The 24,435-nt window shown below is 42.3% G+C and overlaps 1 protein-coding gene across 1 annotated transcript in view; it reads left to right on the forward strand.

The window, feature by feature from the left end:
- The window catches only part of TMPRSS5 (transmembrane serine protease 5), a 43,804-nt gene extending 35,208 nt beyond the window's left edge, over window positions 1–8,596 (forward strand). Inside the window, exon 11 of the mRNA XM_075278999.1 lies at window positions 8,348–8,596. Coding sequence (XP_075135100.1) covers window positions 8,348–8,596 — 249 coding nt within the window. The remainder of the gene's footprint in view (window positions 1–8,347) is intronic.
- The last annotated feature ends 15,839 nt before the right edge of the window (window positions 8,597–24,435 follow it).

Raw genomic sequence — 24,435 nt, forward strand, 5'->3', positions numbered from 1 at the left:
TGACAGTAGGAAAACACCTTGAAACATGTGTATTTGGCACTTGCAGTGAGGAGAGCTTGTCACCAGCAGTGAATTTGGCCCTTGTAGTAAGTTGAGGTTGGCACCAACATTTGTTTTGAAAATCAGGGTGGATTGAGCCTCTAACCAGCAGAGTTTGGGCAAATTCATGGTGGAGGGAGCCTCTAAAAACCCCAGTTTGGACCAATTCATGGTGGAGGGAGACTCTAAAAACCCCAGTTTGGACCAATTCATGGTGGAGGGAGACTCTAAAAACCCCAGTTTGGACCAATTCATGGTGGAGGGAGCCTCTAAAAACCCCAGTTTGGACCAATTCATGGTGGAGGGAGCCTCTAACCAGCCCAGTTTGGACCAATTAATGGTGGAGGGAGCCTCTAAACAGCCAAGTTTTGGGAAATTCATGGTGGAGGGAGCCTCTAACCAGCCCAGTTTGGACCAATTCATGGTGGAGGGAGCCTCTAAACAGCCCAGTTTGGGCAAATTCATGGTGGAGGGAGCCTCTAACCAGCCCAGTTTGGACCAATTAATGGTGGAGGGAGCCTCTAAACAGCCCAGTTTGGACCAATTAATGGTGGAGGGAGCCTCTAACCAGCCCAGTTTGGACCAATTAATGGTGGAGGGAGCCTCTAACCAGCCCAGTTTGGACCAATTAATGGTGGAGGGAGCCTCTAACCAGCCCAGTTTGGACCAATTAATGGTGGAGGGAGCCTCTAAACAGCCAAGTTTTGGGAAATTCATGGTGGAGGGAGCCTCTAACCAGCCCAGTTTGGACCAATTCATGGTGGAGGGAGCCTCTAAACAGCCCAGTTTGGGCAAATTCATGGTGGAGGGAGCCTCTAAAAAACCCAGTTTGGACCAATTCATGGTGGAGGGAGCCTCTAATTAGCCCAGTTTGGACCAATTAATTGTGGAGGGAGCCTCTAACCAGCCCAGTTTGGACCAATTAATGGTGGAGGGAGCCTCTAACCACCCCAGTTTGGGCAAATTCATGGTGGAGGGAGCCTCTAACCAGCCCAGTTTGGACCAATTAATGGTGGAGGGAGCCTCTAACCAGCCCAGTTTGGACCAATTAATGGTGGAGGGAGCCTCTAATTAGCCCAGTTTGGACCAATTAATTGTGGAGGGAGCCTCTAACCAGCCCAGTTTGGACCAATTCATGGTGGAGGGAGCCTCTAATTAGCCCAGTTTGGACCAATTAATTGTGGAGGGAGCCTCTAACCAGCCCAGTTTGGACCAATTAATGGTGGAGGGAGCCTCTAAAAAACCCAGTTTGGACCAATTCATGGTGGAGGGAGCCTCTAATTAGCCCAGTTTGGACCAATTAATTGTGGAGGGAGCCTCTAACCAGCCCAGTTTGGACCAATTAATGGTGGAGGGAGCCTCTAAAAAACCCAGTTTGGACCAATTCATGGTGGAGGGAGCCTCTAATTAGCCCAGTTTGGACCAATTAATTGTGGAGGGAGCCTCTAACCAGCCCAGTTTGGACCAATTAATGGTGGAGGGAGCCTCTAACCACCCCAGTTTGGACCAATTCATGGTGGAGGGAGCCTCTAACCACCCCAGTTTGGACCAATTCATGGTGGAGGGAGCCTCTAAACAGCCCAGTTTGGGCAAATTCATGGTGGAGGGAGCCTCTAACCAGCAGAGTTGGGGGAAATCAGGGTGGAGGGAGCCTAGTATTAGCAGAATTGTGCAACGCTTATGGTGGATGAGTATGAGGATGCGGAGGAATTGGAGAGGTTGAGTACAGACATGGAGTTTCATGTTGGGGTGCTTTACACAGGTGGGCACAAAAATGACGGCTCTACCCAGTGGTGGTTCATTTTTATCAAAGTGAGCCGGTCGGCACTCTCAGCTGACAGACGGGTGCGCTTGTCAGTGATGATGCCACCGGCTGCACTGAACACCCTCTCAGATAGGACGCTGGCGGCAGGACAGGACAGCACCTCCAAGGCATATAGGGCAAGTTCAAGCCACAGGTCCAACTTCGACACCCAATACGTGTAGGGCGCAGAGGGGTCGGAGAGGACAGGGCTGTGGTCGGAAAGGTATTCCCGCAACATGCGCCTATACTTCTCACGCCTGGTGACACTAGGACCCTCCGTGGCGGCACTTTGGCGAGGGGGTGCCATCAAGGTGTCCCAGACCTTAGACAGTGTGCCCCTCGTTTGTGTGGACCGGTGAGAACTTGGTTGCCTACTGGAGGAACTGCCCTCCCTGCCGCCAACGTCACATGCTGGAAACATCTCCATCATATTCTGCACCAATTGCCTGTGGCAAGCATTGATGCGATTGGCCCTCCCCTCTACCGGAATAAAAGACGAGATGTTGTTTTTATACCGGGGGTCAAGGATAGCAAAGATCCAGTACTGGTTGTCCTCCATGATTTTGACAATACGCTTGTCGGTTGTAAAGCACCCCAACATGAACTCAGCCATGTCTGCCACAGTGTTAGTTGGCATGACTCCTCTGGCCCCACCGGAAAGTTCAATCTCCATTTCCTCCTCATCCTCCATGTCTACCCATCCGCGCTGCAACAATGGGACGATTCGAAGTTGCCCGGAAGCCTCCTGTATCACCATCACATCATCGGACAACTCTTCTTCCTCCTCCTCCTCCTCCTCCTCCTCCATTAAACGCAGTGAAGCGGACAGATGTGTGGACCTACTCTCCAGCTGTGACGGATCGGATGCTATCCCTAACTCCTCTGTGTGATCTGAGTTATCCCTGATGTCAATCAGGGATTCTCTCAGAACACACAAGAGCGGGATTGTAAGGCTCACCATCGCATCCTCAGAGCTCACCCTCCTTGTGGACTCCTCAAAGACCCGTAGGATGTCACAAAGGTCTCTCATCCATGGCCACTCATGGATGTGAAACTGAGGCAGCTGACTTTGTGGCACCCTAGGGTTTTGTAGCTGGTATTCCATCAAAGGTCTCTGCTGCTCAACCACTCTATTCAACATCTGAAACGTTGAGTTCCAGCGTGTGGGGACGTCGCACAAAAGCCGGTGTTGTGGCACATGCAGGCGTTGCTGGAGAGATTTTAAGCTAGCAGCGGCTACTGTCGACTTGCGAAAGTGGGCGCACATGCGCCGCACTTTCACCAGTAGCTCTGGAACATTGGGGTAGCTCTTTAGGAAACGTTGCACCACTAGGTTGAAGACGTGGGCCAGGCATGGAACATGTTGGAGTCCGGCAAGCTCCAGAGCTGCTACCAGGTTCCGGCCGTTATCACAAACGACCATGCCTGGGCCCAGGTGCAGCGGCTCAAACCATATTGCCGTCTCATCGAGGAGGGCATCCCTCACCTCGGAGGCAGTGTGCTGTCTGTCCCCCAAGCTGATCAGCTTCAGCACAGCCTGCTGACGTCTACCAACGCCAGTGCTGCAACGTTTCCAACTCGTAGCTGGGGTCAATCTAACAGCGGAGGAGGAGGCGGTGGCGGAGGAGGAGGCGGTGGCGGAGGAGGAGGCGGTAGAGGAGGAGGAGGAGGAGGGGGGTGTTCTTCTCGTGTCCCTGCCAGGAATGTTAGGCGGGGAGACGAGGTACACCGGGCCAGTTTGGGAAGCAGTCCCAGCCTCAACTACATTCACCCAGTGTGCCGTCAGTGAAATGTAGCGTCCCTGTCCGCATGCACTTGTCCACGCGTCGGTGGTCAAGTGGACCTTTGTGCAAAGCGCGGAACTAAGGGCCCGCCTGATGTTGAGTGACACGTGCTGGTGCAAGGCGGGGACGGCACACCGGGAGAAGTAGTGACGGCTAGGGACGGCATAGCGAGGTGCCGCAGTTGCCATCAGGTCCAGGAAGGCGGGAGTTTCAACAAGCCGGAACGCCAACATCTCCTGGGCCAGCAGTTTAGCGATGTTGGCGTTCAAGGCTTGCGCGTGTGGGTGGTTAGCAGTGTATTTCTGCCGCCGCTCCAATGTCTGAGAGATGGTGGGTTGTTGTAAAGAAACGCCTGATGGTGCCTTTGATGGTGCAGGAGAAGGAGATAAGACAGGACCAGGGGAGGATGAGGTAGAAGTCAACAAAGTGGCGGAGGCAGATGAAGTGGTGTCCTGGCTCGTCCTCTGGAGTGCATCGCCAGCACAGTCAGCAGTGGCAGTGGCAGAGGCAGAGGCAGAGGCAGTGGCAGTGGCGTGAACGGCAGTCGGCCTTTGTCCTGCCGTTGCTGCCTGCCACTGATTCCAGTGCTTGGATTCCAAATGACGGCGCATTGAAGTGGTGGACAGGTTGCTCTTCTCAGAGCCCCTAATCAATTTCGAGAGGCAAATTGTGCAGACAACACTATATCTGTCCTCGGCGCATTCCTTGAAAAAACTCCACACCTTCGAGAAACGTGCCCTCGAGGTGGGAGTTTTTCGGGGCTGGGTACGAACTGGAACATCTTGGGAGATTCCGGGTGTGGCCTGGCTTCGCCTAAGCTGCTGACCTCTGCCTCTGCCTCTAGCTACCCTTTTTGGTGCTGCACCTGCCTCAACATCCACACTACTTTCCCCGCTTGACATCCCCCCTGTCCAGGTCGGGTCAGTGTCCTCATCATCCACCACTTCCTCTTCCAACTCCTGTCTCATCTCCTCCTCCCGCACAATGCGCCGGTCAACTGGATGCCCTGACGGCAACTGCGTCACATCATCGTCGATGAGGGTGGGTTGCTGGTCATCCACCACCAAATCGAACGGAGATGGAGGAGACTCTAGTGTTTGAGCATCTGGATACAGATGCTCCTCTGTTAGGTTCGTGGAATCGTGACGTGGAGAGGCAGGTTGAGGGACAATGAAAGGAGCGGAGAACAGCTCTGGGGAGCAGGGACAGTTTGGGTTATTGTTCTGTAAAGCTTCGGAATTTTGGGAGGAAGGAAGACAAGACTGTTGGGTAATAGGAGGAGAGGAGGCAGAGTCTGACTGGCTGCTGGACAATGTGCTGTAAGCGTTCTCTGACAGCCATTGCAAGACCTGTTCCTGGTTCTCGGGCCTACTAAGGTTTGTACCCTGCAGTTTAGTTAATGTGGCAAGCAACCCTGGCACTGTGGAGTGGCGCAATGCTTGCTGCCCCACAGGAGTAGGCACGGGACGCCCTGTGGCTTCACTGCTACCTTGCTCCCCAGAACCATTCCCCCGACCTCGCCCACGGCCTCGTCCACGTCCCTTTCCGGGAGCCTTGCGCATTTTGAATTCCTAGTTAGAAATTGGCACTGTATACCAGTAGTAAAAATTGTGGGTGCACGTAACCCCAATATATTCTTTGAATTCCCAGTCAGAAACTGGCACTATATGGCAGTAGCAAGAAATGAGGGTATTTGTATTCCCAATATACTCTTTGAATTCCCAGTCAGACAATGGCACTGTATACCAGTAGTAAAAATTGTGGGTGCACGTAACCCCAATATATTCTTTGAATTCCCAGTCAGACACTGGCACTATATGGCAGTAGCAAGAAATGAGGGTATTTGTATTCCCAATATACTCTTTGAATTCCCAGTCAGACAATGGCACTGTATACCAGTAGTAAAAATTGTGGGTGCACGTAACCCCAATATATTCTTTGAATTCCCAGTCAGAAACTGGCACTATATGGCAGTAGCAAGAAATGAGGGTATTTGTATTCCCAATATACTCTTTGAATTCCCAGTCAGACAATGGCACTGTATACCAGTAGTAAAAATTGTGGGTGCACGTAACCCCAATATATTCTTTGAATTCCCAGTCAGACACTGGCACTATATGGCAGTAGCAAGAAATGAGGGTATTTGTATTCCCAATATACTCTTTGAATTCCCAGTCAGACAATGGCACTGTATACCAGTAGTAAAAATTGTGGGTGCACGTAACCCCAATATATTCTTTGAATTCCCAGTCAGACACTGGCACTATATGGCAGTAGCAAGAAATGAGGGTATTTGTATTCCCAATATACTCTTTGAATTCCCAGTCAGACAATGGCACTGTATACCAGTAGTAAAAATTGTGGGTGCACGTAACCCCAATATATTCTTTGAATTACCAGTCAGAAACTGGCACTATATGGCAGTAGCAAGAAATGAGGGTATTTATAACCCCAATATATTCTTTGAATTCCCAGTCAGACAATGGCACTGTATACCAGTAGTAAAAATTGTGGGTGCACGTAACCCCAATATATTCTTTGAATTCCCAGTCAGAAACTGGCACTATATGGCAGTAGCAAGAAATGAGGGTATTTGTATTCCCAATATACTCTTTGAATTCCCAGTCAGACAATGGCACTGTATACCAGTAGTAAAAATTGTGGGTGCACGTAACCCCAATATATTCTTTGAATTCCCAGTCAGAAACTGGCACTATATGGCAGTAGCAAGAAATGAGGGTATTTGTATTCCCAATATACTCTTTGAATTCCCAGTCAGACAATGGCACTGTATACCAGTAGTAAAAATTGTGGGTGCACGTAACCCCAATATATTCTTTGAATTCCCAGTCAGACACTGGCACTATATGGCAGTAGCAAGAAATGAGGGTATTTGTATTCCCAATATACTCTTTGAATTCCCAGTCAGACAATGGCACTGTATACCAGTAGTAAAAATTGTGGGTGCACGTAACCCCAATATATTCTTTGAATTACCAGTCAGAAACTGGCACTATATGGCAGTAGCAAGAAATGAGGGTATTTATAACCCCAATATATTCTTTGAATTCCCAGTCAGACAATGGCACTGTATACCAGTAGTAAAAATTGTGGGTGCACGTAACCCCAATATATTCTTTGAATTCCCAGTCAGAAACTGGCACTATATGGCAGTAGCAAGAAATGAGGGTATTTGTATTCCCAATATACTCTTTGAATTCCCAGTCAGACAATGGCACTGTATACCAGTAGTAAAAATTGTGGGTGCACGTAACCCCAATATATTCTTTGAATTCCCAGTCAGACACTGGCACTATATGGCAGTAGCAAGAAATGAGGGTATTTGTATTCCCAATATACTCTTTGAATTCCCAGTCAGACAATGGCACTGTATACCAGTAGTAAAAATTGTGGGTGCACGTAACCCCAATATATTCTTTGAATTACCAGTCAGAAACTGGCACTATATGGCAGTAGCAAGAAATGAGGGTATTTATAACCCCAATATATTCTTTGAATTCCCAGTCAGACAATGGCACTGTATACCAGTAGTAAAAATTGTGGGTGCACGTAACCCCAATATATTCTTTGAATTCCCAGTCAGAAACTGGCACTATATGGCAGTAGCAAGAAATGAGGGTATTTGTATTCCCAATATACTCTTTGAATTCCCAGTCAGACAATGGCACTGTATACCAGTAGTAAAAATTGTGGGTGCACGTAACCCCAATATATTCTTTGAATTCCCAGTCAGACACTGGCACTATATGGCAGTAGCAAGAAATGAGGGTATTTGTATTCCCAATATATTCTTTGAATTCCCAGTCAGACAATGGCACTGTATACCAGTAGTAAAAATTGTGGGTGCACGTAACCCCAATATATTCTTTGAATTACCAGTCAGAAACTGGCACTATATGGCAGTAGCAAGAAATGAGGGTATTTGTATTCCCAATATATTCTTTGAATTCCCAGTCAGACAATGGCACTATATGGCAGTAGTAAAAATAGTGGGTGTATATAGCCCCAATTCTATTGCTAGGGGACTTGCAGGGTATTTCTGGGGTGAAGGTGGGGGGGCACACCGTTGGAACGGGTATCGGGGTATATATCGGGTATACGGGAATACACTGACAGTGTATTCCATTCAGGATCCTGGGAAAGCTGGGTTGCGGCGATTGAGCCCGTCAGTGCCACGTTACACTGACAAGCTTCTCCCTGGAATTTAGCTCTTACAAGAGCTGTTGGTTGTCTTCTCCTTCCTATCCTAGCCTGTCCCTGCCTACCCAGAATCTAAGCCCTAGCTAGCTGGACGGAAACCTCCGTCCTCGGTGAATTGCAAGCTCAGAATGACGCGAAGCTGGGCGTCGCTGTTCTTTTAAATTAGAGGTCACATGTTTTCGGCAGCCAATGGGTTTTGCCTACTTTTTTCAACGTCACCGGTGTCGTAGTTCCTGTCCCACCTACCCAGCGCTGTTATTGGAGCAAAAAAGGCGCCAGGGAAGGTGGGAGGGGAATCGAGTAATGGCGCACTTTACCACGCGGTGTTCGATTCGATTCGAACATGCCGAACAGCCTAATATCCGATCGAACATGAGTTCGATAGAACACTGTTCGCTCATCTCTAGTAATAACTATTAAAATTTTTCTACCATAAATAAGCATTATAGTATCGTGAAGGACATTACTCACCTCCCTTTCTCTGGCCTTGTTCCTATAGGGTGACAGCGGCGGGCCTTTGGTTTGTCAGACTGACTACACCTGGCGTCTGGTTGGAGTGGTGAGCTGGGGAATGGGATGTGCCGAACCCAACCGCCCGGGTGTATATACTAACATTGTATCCTTTCTAGACTGGATACATAAGAGCATTGAGGTAACGTTCTGGATGGTCCTCGCCCCTCTACTGTATTCACAATCTCATTTGAAGGACCAACTGGAAGAGTATTTTTCTGTTTTACAGGAGGATTAGACGCTACGTCAACATCTGAACACCAGTTATGGTGGTATCCAGTGACTGCCGATCTATCCAGAACATGGCGTTACAGGATTTTGGCAATTGTGAGGTCGACACAAGAAGGACCATCTAGATACTTAGGAAATAGTGTCATATATACTGGGCAGTTCATCAAAAAATGAAGTGGTGATGGTACCAAGCCATTCATTCACTTGTATACGTGTATAATGTTCTAGAAAAATATTACATGGCCTCAAAAATATTCTCTATATGTCATACATAATGTCAGACTGTTCCATTACCAAAGAACCACGACAAGTTCTGCTACATCTGTATATAACAGAGACTTATACAGCAGACGTCGTCTTTCCGTCTCCCGGGTTATTTAGGGTAAATCTAATATATTGGATATTGAGAGAATAAATTATTCTGATCCTGGCAGCGGTTACCTTAGAGGTGAAGGATCACTACGCCTAAAAATAATTTAAAAAAGTGACATTCAGTTCTCATAGCCAAGGATTTGCTGACGGGCTACAAAGAGCATCCATAGATAAAGTGAATTCCATTCCGGCTCAGATTTGTGCGGTGGATTTCCATGTAATTAGTATAATTGATTGCTCCGGTAATTACTCTCAGTCATACGCTGCTGTTTTTTTGCTATGTCTTATTGAAGTGATATAATAAATCTTATTTAACACGTTTTGACAGCTGTATCCGAGCTGGAGGTTTTTTTATTTAATTAGATGAAGGTGTTTTACAGCTGCCGAAATCTCGCTCTGGAGCGTTTAGCACACACTTGGGAAGTTTGGGAAGTACAGACTAGTAACACAGTTTTCAGCATCACACACTTGTTAAATATTATATATTTACAATATTCTCTAGCAGACATGGGGTTAACACTCTACTGACATCATAGTCTTATATTTTGGGTGCATGGGTGCGGTTAGAGTAGACCATTTTAGAAATCTCCTTACATAGCTACAAGATGGAAGGTAACACCCACTCATGAATATAAATGAGTAAGAAATACACATGTCTGGGTCTGTCTTTGGGAAGACCAGGGGAAGACCAGGAGGTCTGTCTTTGGGAACACCAGGGTGGGTGGTCCAGGCAGATGGACATCCATGGACGTCGTAACCAGCCCAAGTCCACCAACCAGATGACAAGCATGAACCAAGCTGTAACTACAAGATATCCAGATGATTTAACTTCTCTGAAGATGTAAGCTATTGACAATTGACTGATATTTGTGTTATTTGGACATTTTCCCTGTTCCTGTGTTTTCCTTCAAGATATTAATAAACCTCTACACTGATTTATAACAAGCTGACTTCTTCCTATCGTGGACAAGGCCAGGTCCGGATATTTAACAGTGGACACAAGTCTCACCGGCAAATACAAGATATTTAACAGTGGCGAGCCAGCCTTCCTCCGTTACTTCATGGCTATTTAACAGTGGCGAGCCAGCACGGTCGTTTTTTTTCCTGTTTTTCTCGTTCCGTTCACTTACAATTAAGGGGGAAGAGAGGAGTATTTTGCAAGTTGTATGAATTGCAAGCTTCAGGAAGACTTCGAAAAAGAACTTATATTGGTGAGATACAGATGACTGTTGTACGTGTTATATGATACGGAAGCCTGTGTGAGGAAAGCCTGTGAGGAAACACAGAAGGACCACAAGTGCCAGACGTACTGAGACGTTCTGATGACAGGGACCAACTGTTCCAAGGATAAGCTGAAGGTGAAGCTTTCTACAGTGGTGAGTAAAGATTTTACTTTTAAAGTATGGAAAAATTTGAGTCATTGTCTAAAAAATGTAACGTTGAGTTTAAAATTGTGGCTAGTGACAATTTAGCGAGTATATGGCAAGATTTGTATACACAATGTGAGCAGGCAAATTCTAAGATTGAAAATAGAATTTGTTCTACAAAAGAGAAGCAGGTATTTAGGAATATAGCTTCTTTGGTAAAGATTTTTAATGACATGGTAACAGAAAAGAAATTAAGTAATAGTATGCATAAATCTGTTCAGACAGATGAGAAATCTCAATATGTTGATAAAGAGCACCATGTGGCAGTAATGGCCATAGATGGTGAGGAACAAATGATACAAGAAACTAAATTGAAATTAAAATCTCAGGAATATTTGATCAATCTGAGTAAAGCCATTCCCACATATGATGTAAAGATCCATGTGTGTAGAAACTCAGAAATTTTTGAAAGCCATGCAGAGAAATTTGATCTAAATATTGAACAGAGAAATAAACTGTTTAAATTATGGCTTCCTATTGATTTTACAGAACGTTTGTCTGCAAAAATGTCTTATGATAATGAGTCAGATGTATGGTTAAAAGACAGTGATGTGGAGAGATTAAAGAAATTAATCTGGTGCACTAGAGGTGACAGCGTGCCAACACCTGACATACTGAATGAGATAAAGATTGGCAGAAAAGAATGTACATTTGCATTCATGTCTAAATTTGAGAGAACATACAAAACTGTCATTCAAAAGGTGAACTCTTCATCTATGGTGAAAAGTTTTGTTAAAAAGTTCAAATTTTTGGATGCAGTCACCCTTGCCAGTGCGTCAGATAAGAAGACTTTATTTGAAGCTGCTAGTTTATTGGACATGGCCAGAAGACATCAGAAACATATGTCAAATGTAAATCGAGTATGTCCAAAGCAAAAAGCAAAGCCTATTAAGAGACATCTGTCAAATCATGTTAAAGTGTCCCCTATTTATAGGAGGGAAAGTGACAAAATCTATGAGAAACGTAGGAAATTACATGTTGCATATAAACCATATGCCATGCAAGAAAATCCACAAATTGAAATTCCATTATTAACTGAAATTAAAGAATTGCAGCCAGCCAAATCTATTGAGTATCTGCAAAAGAATGTATCTGGGAATGTACCAGTTGTCTCCAAAATGTCAGATCTTCCCAGTAACCAAGAGGAATTTGAGCTACCTAATATTTTTAGGAAAAGGGCAAGCTTGGCATTCTCTAATGACCTGGTGGAGTTATTGTGGGATGTGATTGACAGGAAGGTCAGGGGTCGAGTTTAAAAGTATCTCTGAAGGAATGACTGTCTATTGAGTATTTACTTATGTACTATCTGGCTATGTAAAGAGAAATCCCTTTTACATGAGGAGAAGTCCAATGATCAGGTATAACCCACATGATTATGTGATAATGTTTGTAAAATAATCCTAATTATGCTATTGTGAATAATACTATGGATCATATTATTATATATATACACACACATATAGGAGGAGAGCCTGATGTGTGGTGACAGATTTTTGTCATAGTCCACTCTCTGGATGCAGAGAGAGGAGGAACATGTTATGTACATTATATGAATATGATCAAATAGTACTAGGGATCCATAAAGTTATTAAATTTTCCATTGGTTAAAATCATTATTGTATTAATTTGGTTTTTGCTAAAGTTTATCTATTTTTTCTCATCAGATATAGATATATGGAAAAATGGATCAGTTCAATCAGTGATGTCCATTCATTCATCATTCTTTCCTTATAGCCAAAAGAATACATGGAGTGTCTAACTATTAATGAGTAAACTAATTTCACATGGTGTGACTAATAACAATGCATGATAAAGTGATAGAAGTTCTAACTTACCTCAAGCATGTTTTTCAATAGTTTCATGTAAAGTCCATGTTTTTAGGATTTTCAAGTTATAATCCATTATGTATGAAGGCATGCAACTAGGCATGGAGCTCTTACTTACTGTGAGAATAAGTGTTCGTTCATGTGGTCAGTTGATTGACAGCAACACATTGTGACCTGTGACCCTGATGGGCTGGTCAGTATAAGTGTTATGTGTGTTATGTGTCCACTGGTGTATACAACAGATCTGTGACATCACAAATAGGCCTAAGAAAATCAGGATGCATCCAACAAGGAAAAAAGGAAAATATATCCAACAAAGAGACGTCTATTTTCTTTCTATTTTCTATTTCTTTCTATTTTCTATTTCTATTTTCTTTTTCTATTTCTTTCTATTTTTTATCTTATATGATCCTCTATATTAAATTGGGAAATTAGCAAATATATGTGAAATCCATTGAAAGGAACCTCATATGTTTATACCTACAGGAAAACCAAGTGTTTAAGTCACATGAGCTGAGAGAAAAGGTGACAGCTGCACTACAAAGCAAGGTTATTTTAGGTGAACATTCTGTAGGAAAAAGTAGCTTTTGAGAAGATACAGATAATCTTCAATATATTTGTTCAAACCTGACAAATAATAAAGGTTTATTGTGGTAATTGGATCATGGGATAATAAATATATTAGTTATGGTGGGAAAATCTAGTTAGCTATAGCCAGTATTGCAGTATTGATTTATTGTATTATTATTCATTATGTATTCTTACATGTACACACACACTTGCATACACTTACACACATCAACATCTACAAACATTGGGAAAACAAACATTGGGAAAACAAACATTGGGAAAAATATGTCTTATATGCAAATGAGATAAGCTAATCATCTTCATGAAAGGAGAAGCATAATATCATCAAAGGATATGGGATATCAAGAGAGATAGTCTCTGGTTTATTCTTCAAACTTCTGATTATAGGATGTGACATATTTTGAAAAGTTTATGTTTATATACTTATTTCATATATATGGTATTCATATACAGCCAGTACACAAGAATATATACAGTTAAGTTTAAGACAGAGACAAGAGTGTGTTGGCACAAGTGTTGTCTCTATTCTTGGTATTGGAGGTATCTGAAAGGTTAAGAAGGTCACAGGAATCTGTGAAGAGACGAGGTGTTAAGAGGAAACTTTAGGCACATACGTTTTTATGAATAAAGGTTAATATTGTGTCTCAGATAAAGAACACAATGATATTTAATAAATGAATGTTTAAAATAAAATAATATCTTATTAAAAAGGAAATAAAGTGATTAAACTTTAGAAAATGTATGATTAAGTATAATATAACACATTCATATAGGAACATATGTTTAGTATAATTGGTGAAAAGTTCTAACTAAAGAATAAATATTGTGATTGTCTATAGAATGGTAATTAATAATCACATTATATTTCAGAGTTATGTTGCAATTTGTCATCACAAGTAAATTACACATATATATTCATACATATAGATATAAAGATATATGTTGATATATGATGTTTATATAGATTATTGTATCCAAAGTACTATTATCTGATAGTTTGATAAATGTATTGAATATCAATATTTTAATAAGTCAAATATAAATATTGATACAATGTAAAGAGAAGTATGATATATAAATGAATGATATGGTACACTGTGATATTATAGTTTAGTTAATTGCCTAGTTTGGCTTAGCTATTAGGGAAAGAAAACTTATCTTCAATCAAGTCCAAGATTATGATAAAGTTTGATATCAAATGTTAATAAAAAGACTTTAACAGTTACAAGAAGAAGATGTGCGGGAAAAGACAAAATCTGAAGGTATGATGCTATATGCTTAAGCTTATGCCAAGGACTGTGTTTAAAAACTATTACTGGAGTTTGGAACCTTTGATCAGCTGATGATTGGACAGATATAAAGACGTCCTCATCAATGTTTGGTGGAATCCTCTCTATTTCAAGACTTCAAGTTGTTTGGTGAGCAAAAGGGTTGTGAATGATAAAACCCGAATACAGATATTGTGTATCCAAGAGACTGAGATTCCAGGACTGAACCTTACTGACAAGCAGCAGGGATGATGTCAGAATTCACACTTGCCTTGCTTTTGCAGTATTGCTCCAGAAGTGTCACATGATTCTACAGTGACAGGTGGTCAAGGTGATTAGCAAAGGAAACTCCTCTACAGTCTATGTCTTGGTAAAGTGAAACATAACATATGGACTTTGCTGTTATATCAATATCTTCACAATATGAACTTTAATGGACAATGTTATAATATCTGCACAACACGGAGGAAATCTAAAGGACTTTAAGTCAAGAACTACATTTGTGGTAATAAGCCTTCTATTATGACGGAAGAAGAGATGACCAGAAGACCAGACGATGAAAGAAGAGCCTTCATCAGGTGTAGGTTAGATAGTGGATCAAATTGTTTCCATCTTTGATCACAGTTTACCATAACATACCATAACGTTTACTAATGTCAAAATGTATCGCAAATTGATGAAATTATTATATGGACAATTAATGAAAATTAAGTTCCAGTATTCAGCAAAGAAGAAAGAAGATATAATCTAATTGAATGAATATTGTTGTATGGTATATCTTGAGAGTTCAAACAGATATTTCACTCTCAAAAGGGGGAAATGTTAAATATTATATATTTACAATATTCTCTAGCAGACATGGGGTTAACACTCTACTGACATCATAGTCTTATATTTTGGGTGCATGGGTGCGGTTAGAGTAGACCATTTTAGAAATCTCCTTACATAGCTACAAGATGGAAGGTAACACCCACTCATGAATATAAATGAGTAAGAAATACACATGTCTGGGTCTGTCTTTGGGAAGACCAGGGGAAGACCAGGAGGTCTGTCTTTGGGAACACCAGGGTGGGTGGTCCAGGCAGATGGACATCCATGGACGTCGTAACCAGCCCAAGTCCACCAACCAGATGACAAGCATGAACCAAGCTGTAACTACAAGATATCCAGATGATTTAACTTCTCTGAAGATGTAAGCTATTGACAATTGACTGATATTTGTGTTATTTGGACATTTTCCCTGTTCCTGTGTTTTCCTTCAAGATATTAATAAACCTCTACACTGATTTATAACAAGCTGACTTCTTCCTATCGTGGACAAGGCCAGGTCCGGATATTTAACAGTGGACACAAGTCTCACCGGCAAATACAAGATATTTAACAACACTTTACAGCCTTTCCTTCTCCTTATTCTTAGTCATGTTCACTTCTTGCAGTAGTATGTCTTGCAGTCTTAAGTGGTCACCAACTTGTTAAAAAACATAAATCAATAGTTAGGACGGGTTCACGCCAGCGCCCAGTCTCCGGTTTAGCCAATCTGGTGGTTTTCCGTCTTCTGCACGAGAAACTGGACAGGGGACGGAAACCTGGCGGTCAATTTTCACACCCATTCACTTGAATGGATTTGCAAAGTGTCCGCTCGTGTGCGGCCTCTGCCTGTCTGCCCCGAAACCGTTTTTTTTAGTCGGACATGCAGATATGAACCCGCCCTAAGAGAAATTTTGTAATATATCTAATTAAAGAAAAGGAATTGTCTCTCTTTTTCTGGTGGCCCAAAGTCCTCTAAACAGGAGAACAAACGTCATTCATCCCAGCACTCATACAGAAACCATGGTGTGGAGGAACGCACAGAAACCCAATACCATTGTAAAAGAGAATTGTTATCAGGGTTTGGGACCTGTCTAATCGCAGTCCATGAAAAATGAGGTTATGTCACACTTGTCCTTGACGTCCCTGTAACCTGTATACCATATGCAATTTACATGGACGTTACTGACAGGTCTCCGGTGAGCTCATGTTTTATAGACAATTCATGTAAAACACGGATACTTTAGATACTTTGATTCTGATGCAAACAAATAAAAATATTTCAATAATAATATGTCAGACATATCAGTATGTCTTTGCAGTATGGGAGGAAATCCACACAAACACAGGAAGAACATACAAACTCCTTGCAGATGTTGTTCCTGGCAGGATTTGAACCCAGGACTCCAGAGCTGCAAGGCTGCAGTGCTAACCACTGAGCCACCAAGTTGCCCCTATCATGACACATACAGTCCTATGAAAAAGTTTGGGCACCCCTATTAATCTTAATCATTTTTAGTTCTAAATATTTTGGTGTTTGCAGCAGCCATTTCAGTTTGATATATCTAATAACTGATGGACACAGTAATATTTCAGGATTGAAATGAGGTTTATTGTACTAACAGAAAATGTGCAATATGCATTAAACCAAAATTTGACTGGTGCAAAAGTATGGGCACCTCAACAGAAAAGTGACATTAATATTTAGTACATCCTCCTTTTGCAAAGATAACAGCCTCTAGTCGCTTCCTGTAGCTTTTAATCAGTTCCTGGATCCTGGATGAAGGTATTTTGGACAAACAATTCAAGTTCAGTTAAGTTTGATGGTCGCCGAACATGGACAGCCCGCTCTCAAATGATCTGAAAACAAAGATTGTTCAACATAGTTGTTCAGGGGAAGGATACAAAACGTTGTCTCAGAGATTTAACCTGTCAGTTTCCACTGTGAGGAACATAGTAAGGAAATGGAAGACCACAGGGACAGTTCTTGTTAAGCCCAGAAGTGGCAGGCCAAGAAAAATATCAGAAAGGCAGAGAAGAAGAATGGTGAGAACAGTCAAGGACAATTCACAGACCACCTCCAAAGAGCTGCAGCATCATCTTGCTGCAGATGGTGTCACTGTGCATCAGTCAGCAATACAGCGCAATTTGCACAAGGAGAAGCTGTATGGGAGAGTGATGAGAAAGAAGCCGTTTCTGCAAGCACGCCACAAACAGAGTCGCCTGAGGTATGCAAAAGCACATTTGGACGAGCCAACTTCATTTTGGAAACAAAGATTGAGTTGTTTGGGTATAAAAAAAGGCGTTATGCATGGCGTCCAAAAAGAAACAGCATTCCAAGAAAAACACATGCTACCCACTGTAAAATTTGGTGGAGGTTCCATCATGCTTTGGGGCTGTGTGGCCAATGCCGGCACCGGGAATCTTGTTAAAGTTGAGGGTCGCATGGATTCCACTCAGTATCAGCTGATTCTTGAGAATAATGTTCAAGAATCAGTGACGAAGTTGAAGTTACGCCGGGGATGGATATTTCAGCAAGACAATGATCCAAAACACCGCTCCAAATCCTCAGGCATTCATGCAGAGGAACAATTACAATGTTCTGGAATGGCCATCCCAGTCCCCAGACCTGAATATCATTGAACATCTGTGGGATGATTTGAAGCGGGCTGTCCATGCTCGGCGACCATCAAACTTAACTGAACTTGAATTGTTTTGTAAAGAGGAATGGTCCAAAATACCTTCATCCAGGATCCAGGAACTGATTAAAATCTACAGGAAGCGACTAGAGGCTGTTATCTTTGCAAAAGGAGGATCTACTAAATATTAATGTCACTTTTCTGTTGAGGTGCCCATACTTTTGCACCGGTCAAATTTTGGTTGAATGCATATTGCACATTTTCTGTTAGTACAATAAACCTCATTTCAATCCTGAAATATTACTGTGTCCATCAGTTATTAGATATATCAAACTGAAATGGCTGCTGCAAACACCAAAATATTTAGAACTAAAAATGATTAAGATTAATAGGGGTGCCCAAACTTTTTCATAGGACTGTATCTGTATAAGCTCTGGCTCAGTCTCCTAGCTTCTCCTCACACACCTCCCTACTTCCAACTGTCTGCTCTTCCTTGCAAAACTCCCTCTGCTAGGGTCAGCCCATGAACTCAACATCTATTTTGCAAGGGTTTGGTACAACATACACTACACAGATAACAATGTAAACATGGCTATAAATGACATGGACTAACAGAAATGTACAAATATTTTGTAGTGCTCCCAAAAGGACATTAGAAATGCTTTAGATTTTATTCCTTCAGCAACCACTGGTCAAGACTGCCAGAGGGAACTGAACATATTTTCTAATGGCAATGGTTTGGTATTCACTTTCATTAGTGATAACATCAGATGTTTCTCTGCATCACAGAGATCTCAGCCACATACCCACTATGTTTTAGACAGCTGCAATTGCTTAAAAAAAAAAGGTACAAAAATAGCTCTTTTCTGACAAATATTAATAAAAATAAATGAAATGCATGTGAAAAAATTATCGTATAATAGCACCTGTGAAGGGGTGTGATATACTAGGCAGCAAGAGCTTTGACGTTGAGTGAAGAATTTGAGCGACTTTCACAAGTGCCAAATCATGATGACTAGGTCAGAACATCTACAACACGGCAGCCTTGGCAAGGGCCAAATCATGGTGGCTAGATGACTAGGTCAGAAGAACTTCTCTACCACAACAATCTTGACAAAAGCCAAATTATGGTGGTTAGATGACTAGGTCAGAACATCTCTACTGCGACAACCTTGACAAAAGCCAAATCATGGTGGCTAGATGACTAGGTCAGAACATTTCTACCACGACAACCTTGACAAGGGCCAAATCATGGTGACAGCAGCCTTGTGGGACGCTCTCAGTAAGCAGTAGTTAGTACCTACCAATTGTGGTCCAAGGATGGACAACTTTTAAACCAACAACAAGGTCTTGGGTGCCCTAGGCTCAATGATCCCGGTGAGCACACCTGGTTGGATCCCAGGCAGGATCTAGTGTAGAGTAAAATACTGAAAACATTCCTAGCTGTGGTAGAAAGATGTTAGAACTACACAGTGCGTTGCAAATTGCTTGTGACACACATATATCACTTCACTGTTGAAAAATAATAAACTTCTCACTGTTGAAAGAAGATTCATTGATCTACGATGGGGAAAAAAGCGTAACTAAAACATAAATTTAACTAAATTATCTCAGAGGGATAGAACGGCTGTGATACACAATACGTACGTCGTAGAGAGGATATAGATAAGGGGCATAGGTCCCAAGACTGCTACCGCAATGCCACGTCAAGGAAACCAACCCCAAATACACAAATTGGGAGAACGTTATCAGATCTATTCGGAACCCTCACATATGTGCCAAGATCTAAGAATGCCTCCTTGAATTTATTGTATGAGGGATTGACCTGCTGTATTTGCTGCACTTAAGATAAGTGAGTCCAGGTGGGATCCACAAGGGGCAAGAATCCCAAAGTTACTGGCCCAGTGTCACATCTGGGGACCAAGCCTTGGCACCACAACAAGCAAAGAAGTGCATAGGGTTTTATAGGGAGATATAGTTTCTTTAACGGAAGGATAGTGCCAAGGAATACGCCCATATATATATACACTTACTGAATACCAATTGTGGTGGTTATCTGATCATCTTACCGCATACACATCGGACCCAGATATAATCATAAAAGCGACTCTGTTTCCACACTCCCATTAAACTCGCCCATTGCACTAGGGTAACACCACTCACTATTTACAGCAGCACGAGACATCGGTATGGCCACAACACGGGTAACATGCTAAGCAATATTCACTCATCGGATGTGGATGAAGTTAATAAAATTTAGATTTAACCACTTCAGTACCGGGCCAATTTGTGGTCCAGGACCAGACACATTTTAGGTTTATTTTGTACGTGCGGTTTTGAGGGCTGTAACATTTTTCTCGTATGTCTCATTCAACTAATTTTTGCGTCTTTTTTCGGGGACACATAGGGCTTTATTTTTATATTGTTTTTATTTTCGAATGTGCTTTCATTTTTTTTTATATCCGGGAAAATATAAACATAATAGGTTTTCATTTTATTTATTTTTTTTATTTAATAACACAAAGCACTACTAAAATACTTTATAAAATAGTTTTTCCTCTCCGTTACGGTAATTTTTATTTTGTATGGTGTTGTCGGGGGTGGGGCTATAACCTTTAATAACGGCGTTTTATTAGCGTATTATTTTATTTTTTTAATTAATTTATTTTCTTTTTTTTTTAACGTTTTTATTATTATTATTTAATTTTTTTCCAGATTGTGTCCCCATAAGGTGATAAGAGACCTTTGGGGACATCTGATCACTTTTTTTTTTTTTTTTGTTAGGGAGGCTGATTTCCCCTATAACTGAGGCTGGTACATTTAGTCCCAGTTGCAGGAGGAATACAGCCTCCTGCACGCTGTTCTTTACACTTACAGAGCTGATCTGGGTCCTGTAGGACCCGGCAGCTCTTGTAAGACACTGAGCCCGGTGGATCACGTGTCCGCCGGGTCAGAGGGCGGCCGCATCATGGCAGCACCCATAGACGTGTATACAGCGCTCATTGAGCACTGTATACACAGCGATCGAGATGGCAGGGAAGGGAATAAACCTTCCCTGCCATCTCTCTGGGAGCTCTGGCTGAAGTTACAGCCGGCTCCCAGCTTCAGTAGCTGAACGATCTCCGTGTAGCTGCTCTGTTCTGACTGGACGTATCGGTACGTCCTGTCAGAACTAGGCAACCACTTCCCACACTTCCTAGGTTGTGCATTTCATTTACACAGGAACTCTAGCACAGACAGTATACTAAAGTAATCTCCTAACTAGAAGGCCCTTATAACGATTCATTCACATCTATATCAGAGCCGATTCCACCTGTACAGAGGACTTTTCTGTATAAAATCTATAATTTATGGGGTCTGTGAGTAAAGATTTTCTTATTGTAGACAGCCCGTTGTGCTTATTTCTTGTAACAATACAATACACAGAAGTTCCTGTTACTGACGGACTGCTGTATAGGGGGAATCTGGTGTATGCGACTCATGCGAAACTAAGCTAAATAATATCCCAGTCCATTACATACCAGGAGCCTCCGCCGTACGACTCCCAGCAGCGATGTCATTCCTCCAGTGTGAAGAAGTATTTGATCTTATCCCGATGACTGCTATGTGTATTATACATCCTGCGCTTAATCTTAGATATTAGCCGTCCTCTTACTAGACTTCTGTGCGGTGACATTGTCATTTGCAAGTCTCTCCAGTATTGTATAGCATTGTACTATGTAAGACGTCTTAAAGGATCATCACATATGGTGAATGTATCAGATTGTTAGGCAATTGCTTGCAACGTTTGGGTCTGTAAGAGAGGGACACTTGTAGTTTAATGAGCAAACTATTAAAATTTATTTGCATATCTATAATATATCCTTGAATAGTTTTTATTTGCACAAACAGCATCTGAATATAAGACATAATATGGTCTAAAATGCACCAAATTATGTATAGTCGCAGAGTTTCCGTCCTTTGGGGCCCTGTCCTAAAGATGTTTTTTTAGGCTAAAAAAATAATAATGAACCTGTTAATATCATCAATGTAAGATCAGTGGAAGTCCAACAGCAAGCACCCTCACAGATCAGCTTTTCTCAGCAGCTGAAACACAGAGAATGTAGCAGAAAGCAGACAGCGCTGTTGTCTGTGTAGTGGTCAGACCAAGGTACTGCAGATCAACTCACATTCAGTTTAATAGAAGGTACATTGCAGTTTAGCCACTACACAAAGAACATCACTGTTCTGCTCCATTCTCTGAGAACAGCTGATCGGTAAGGGTTCAGTGTGTCAGACCACCACCAATCTGATACTAATGACCTATAGTTATGAAAGTTGTTAAATACCTTTAGTCTGGAAAACCCCTTTAACAGAGTACATTAAAGAAACCGATGATGTGACTGTTATTAGGGTATGTTCACACGGCAGAAAACGTAGAGGAATTCCTTTTCATTTTCTGTCGCCGGCATATTCAGTGCGGTTGGCCGAGACCAGATATTGATACAGTGCATTGGCGTTCCGTTGCGGCTTTATGCTGCCCTAGAAGCCCCAGATGAATGGGACTAACCAGCAAGGAGCCTCGAGAAGCGGCAAGATCAAGCAGGACACTTCAAGTTTCCAAGTCTCTGCCTCTCATTGAAAACAATATAAGGAAGATTCCAGATGGAATCTGCCCTGGACTCAGGAGTGAAAGCCACCCCCAAACATACCCTTATAGTAGCGAACCCCATTATAAGTCAGAGCGATCGAGGGTACCAGAAAACCCCCAATCATGATATAGTACAAATCTATGGGACCCAAACTCATAAAGTGCACCCCCCATCCACATCAGATCCATCCCGATCAGTTTCTCCTCATCAGTCAGATCTCTGGGCGCTGACGGGACTAGAGAGGACTGTTTGCAGTTTCTGGAATCTTCCTCTGTAACAATCCAGCCTTAGCATTGTCAGTGACATATCCAGATTCTTTACAAGAGAGGTTGTCCACGTACTTATCACCATGTAGCTGACATTTTCATTTGCCTTTGTAGAGAAATTTTACTGACAAAGCTAAATAGCGGACGACCTTTATGACTGGTAGGTCGAAGAAATTATTGGAGGTTTATGCAATATAAGGAAAGATAGATTTCATTAAAACTAATATATATATATATATATATATATATATATATATATATATATATATACTGTATATGTGCACCCATTTCACTGTTTCTATCCCTTTTTTCTGCTAACGCGCTGCACAATTTCTAACATGTGCAAACAGCTCCCTCTAGTGCTGACTGCTGCAATTACTGCTTATCTGGGCATATATGTATACAATTAGAGATGAGCGAACAGTGAAATGTTCGAAGTTCGATTCGAGTAGCCGCTCAATACTCGACTGTTCGATCGAACATTGAACCCAATTATTGTCTATGGGGAATAAATACTCGTTAAGGGGGAAACCACTATTCGAATCAGGAGAGTCACCAAGTCCACTATGACACCCCAGGAAATGATGCCAACACCCTGGAATGCAACTGGGACAGCAGGGGAAGCATGTCTGGGGGCATCTAACATGCCCAAGTCACTGTATTACGTCGGGATCCCTGTCAACTTGCGATATGCGGGAGCTGACTTTTTCCCATAGGAATGCATTGACCAGTGTTGATTGCCCGAATCATGGATGCTTTAAGTATTGTCAATTATTCCTAAAGACAAAGCACAGCACATAGACATATCTCTTTCTACATAAAAATGAAGCACAGCACATATGTAAATACATTAAGGAGGCAGTCACATGAATTTTGTATCATATATAGTAACAGATCTCAACTAAGAAAATCAGAATAAACATATGTCTGTGTGAACACTGCGCAATATTGATGATAAAGCAGAGCTAGTCACGTCCTTATCTGCATATGGGAAGACGGAAGTCACATTTCCCTATGTGCATATCTTAATTTTATCAGCACAGATAGATATCCCCTATATTCAGTCATATGGCAATTCCCAGCACGCAGAATACAGTCTAGGGCTTGGATTAGGATGGGACTATACATACAGAGAAAAATCACACAGAAGACTCACAGAACCAAAGCTCTTATATAACAGCAAAGTCTATGAGCACTTGATCAATGTCGTGAAACTGCAACACCAAGAAGGACAAGCCGTAAAGTAACGAAAATCAAGGAAATAACAGGAGTCTCCAAGATCTGCAAATAGCCAAATTTTCATGTTCCCAGCTCCAATATGGGGTAATTGGGAGAAGCATTGAAAGCAAAGTATTTTACCCAAAGTCTCCTCAGCCTGAGATTCCTGGACAACCCCTTTAAGACTTCATGTGCACGACTATGGTCAGTGTACGGGTCAGGAAAAAAAAAAAAAAAAGCAGCACACAACACATGGACTGGTCGTCCGCGAATCATACATTAAAATAAATTGACCGAGCCGCAAGTATAGGTATAGTATAGGTATAGGACCTGCGCTATATTTTGCGTCTTTTCTGGCGCCTGATCTCAATAATAGAACTGCGGCTGTGTGTAAGGATCCGTACTTTTATCCACAATTACGTATAAAAACGACTGTAGTGCGCATGAGCCCTAAACGGTGTGGGATGACTGTGCGATGCTTCATGTTCATTGACGTACCAGTTATCGTCACTTGTCACAAATTAAGAGGAACAGAATCCTTGACGTGAGACACTTAGGTTTGTCACCCTGGCAGATCACTACTCGTCTAAGGCTAGGTTCACATCGTAGTCTCTGTTGCAGAGTCCGACAAAAATGGGCAGAGGAAAAAGACCTGCACGGAGGACTTTTTCCTCCGCCGGTTTCAGCTTAAAAAAGACGGATATCATTATAATCAATAGGATCCGCCTTTTTGGTGTTCAGGGTCCCGGCAGTACTGGATAATGGACAGCCAGCACTAGTATGAACCTAACACAGTGATAG

The sequence above is a fragment of the Leptodactylus fuscus genome, chromosome 6 (assembly GCF_031893055.1).
Source record: "Leptodactylus fuscus isolate aLepFus1 chromosome 6, aLepFus1.hap2, whole genome shotgun sequence".
NCBI classification, from domain to species: domain Eukaryota; kingdom Metazoa; phylum Chordata; class Amphibia; order Anura; family Leptodactylidae; genus Leptodactylus; species Leptodactylus fuscus.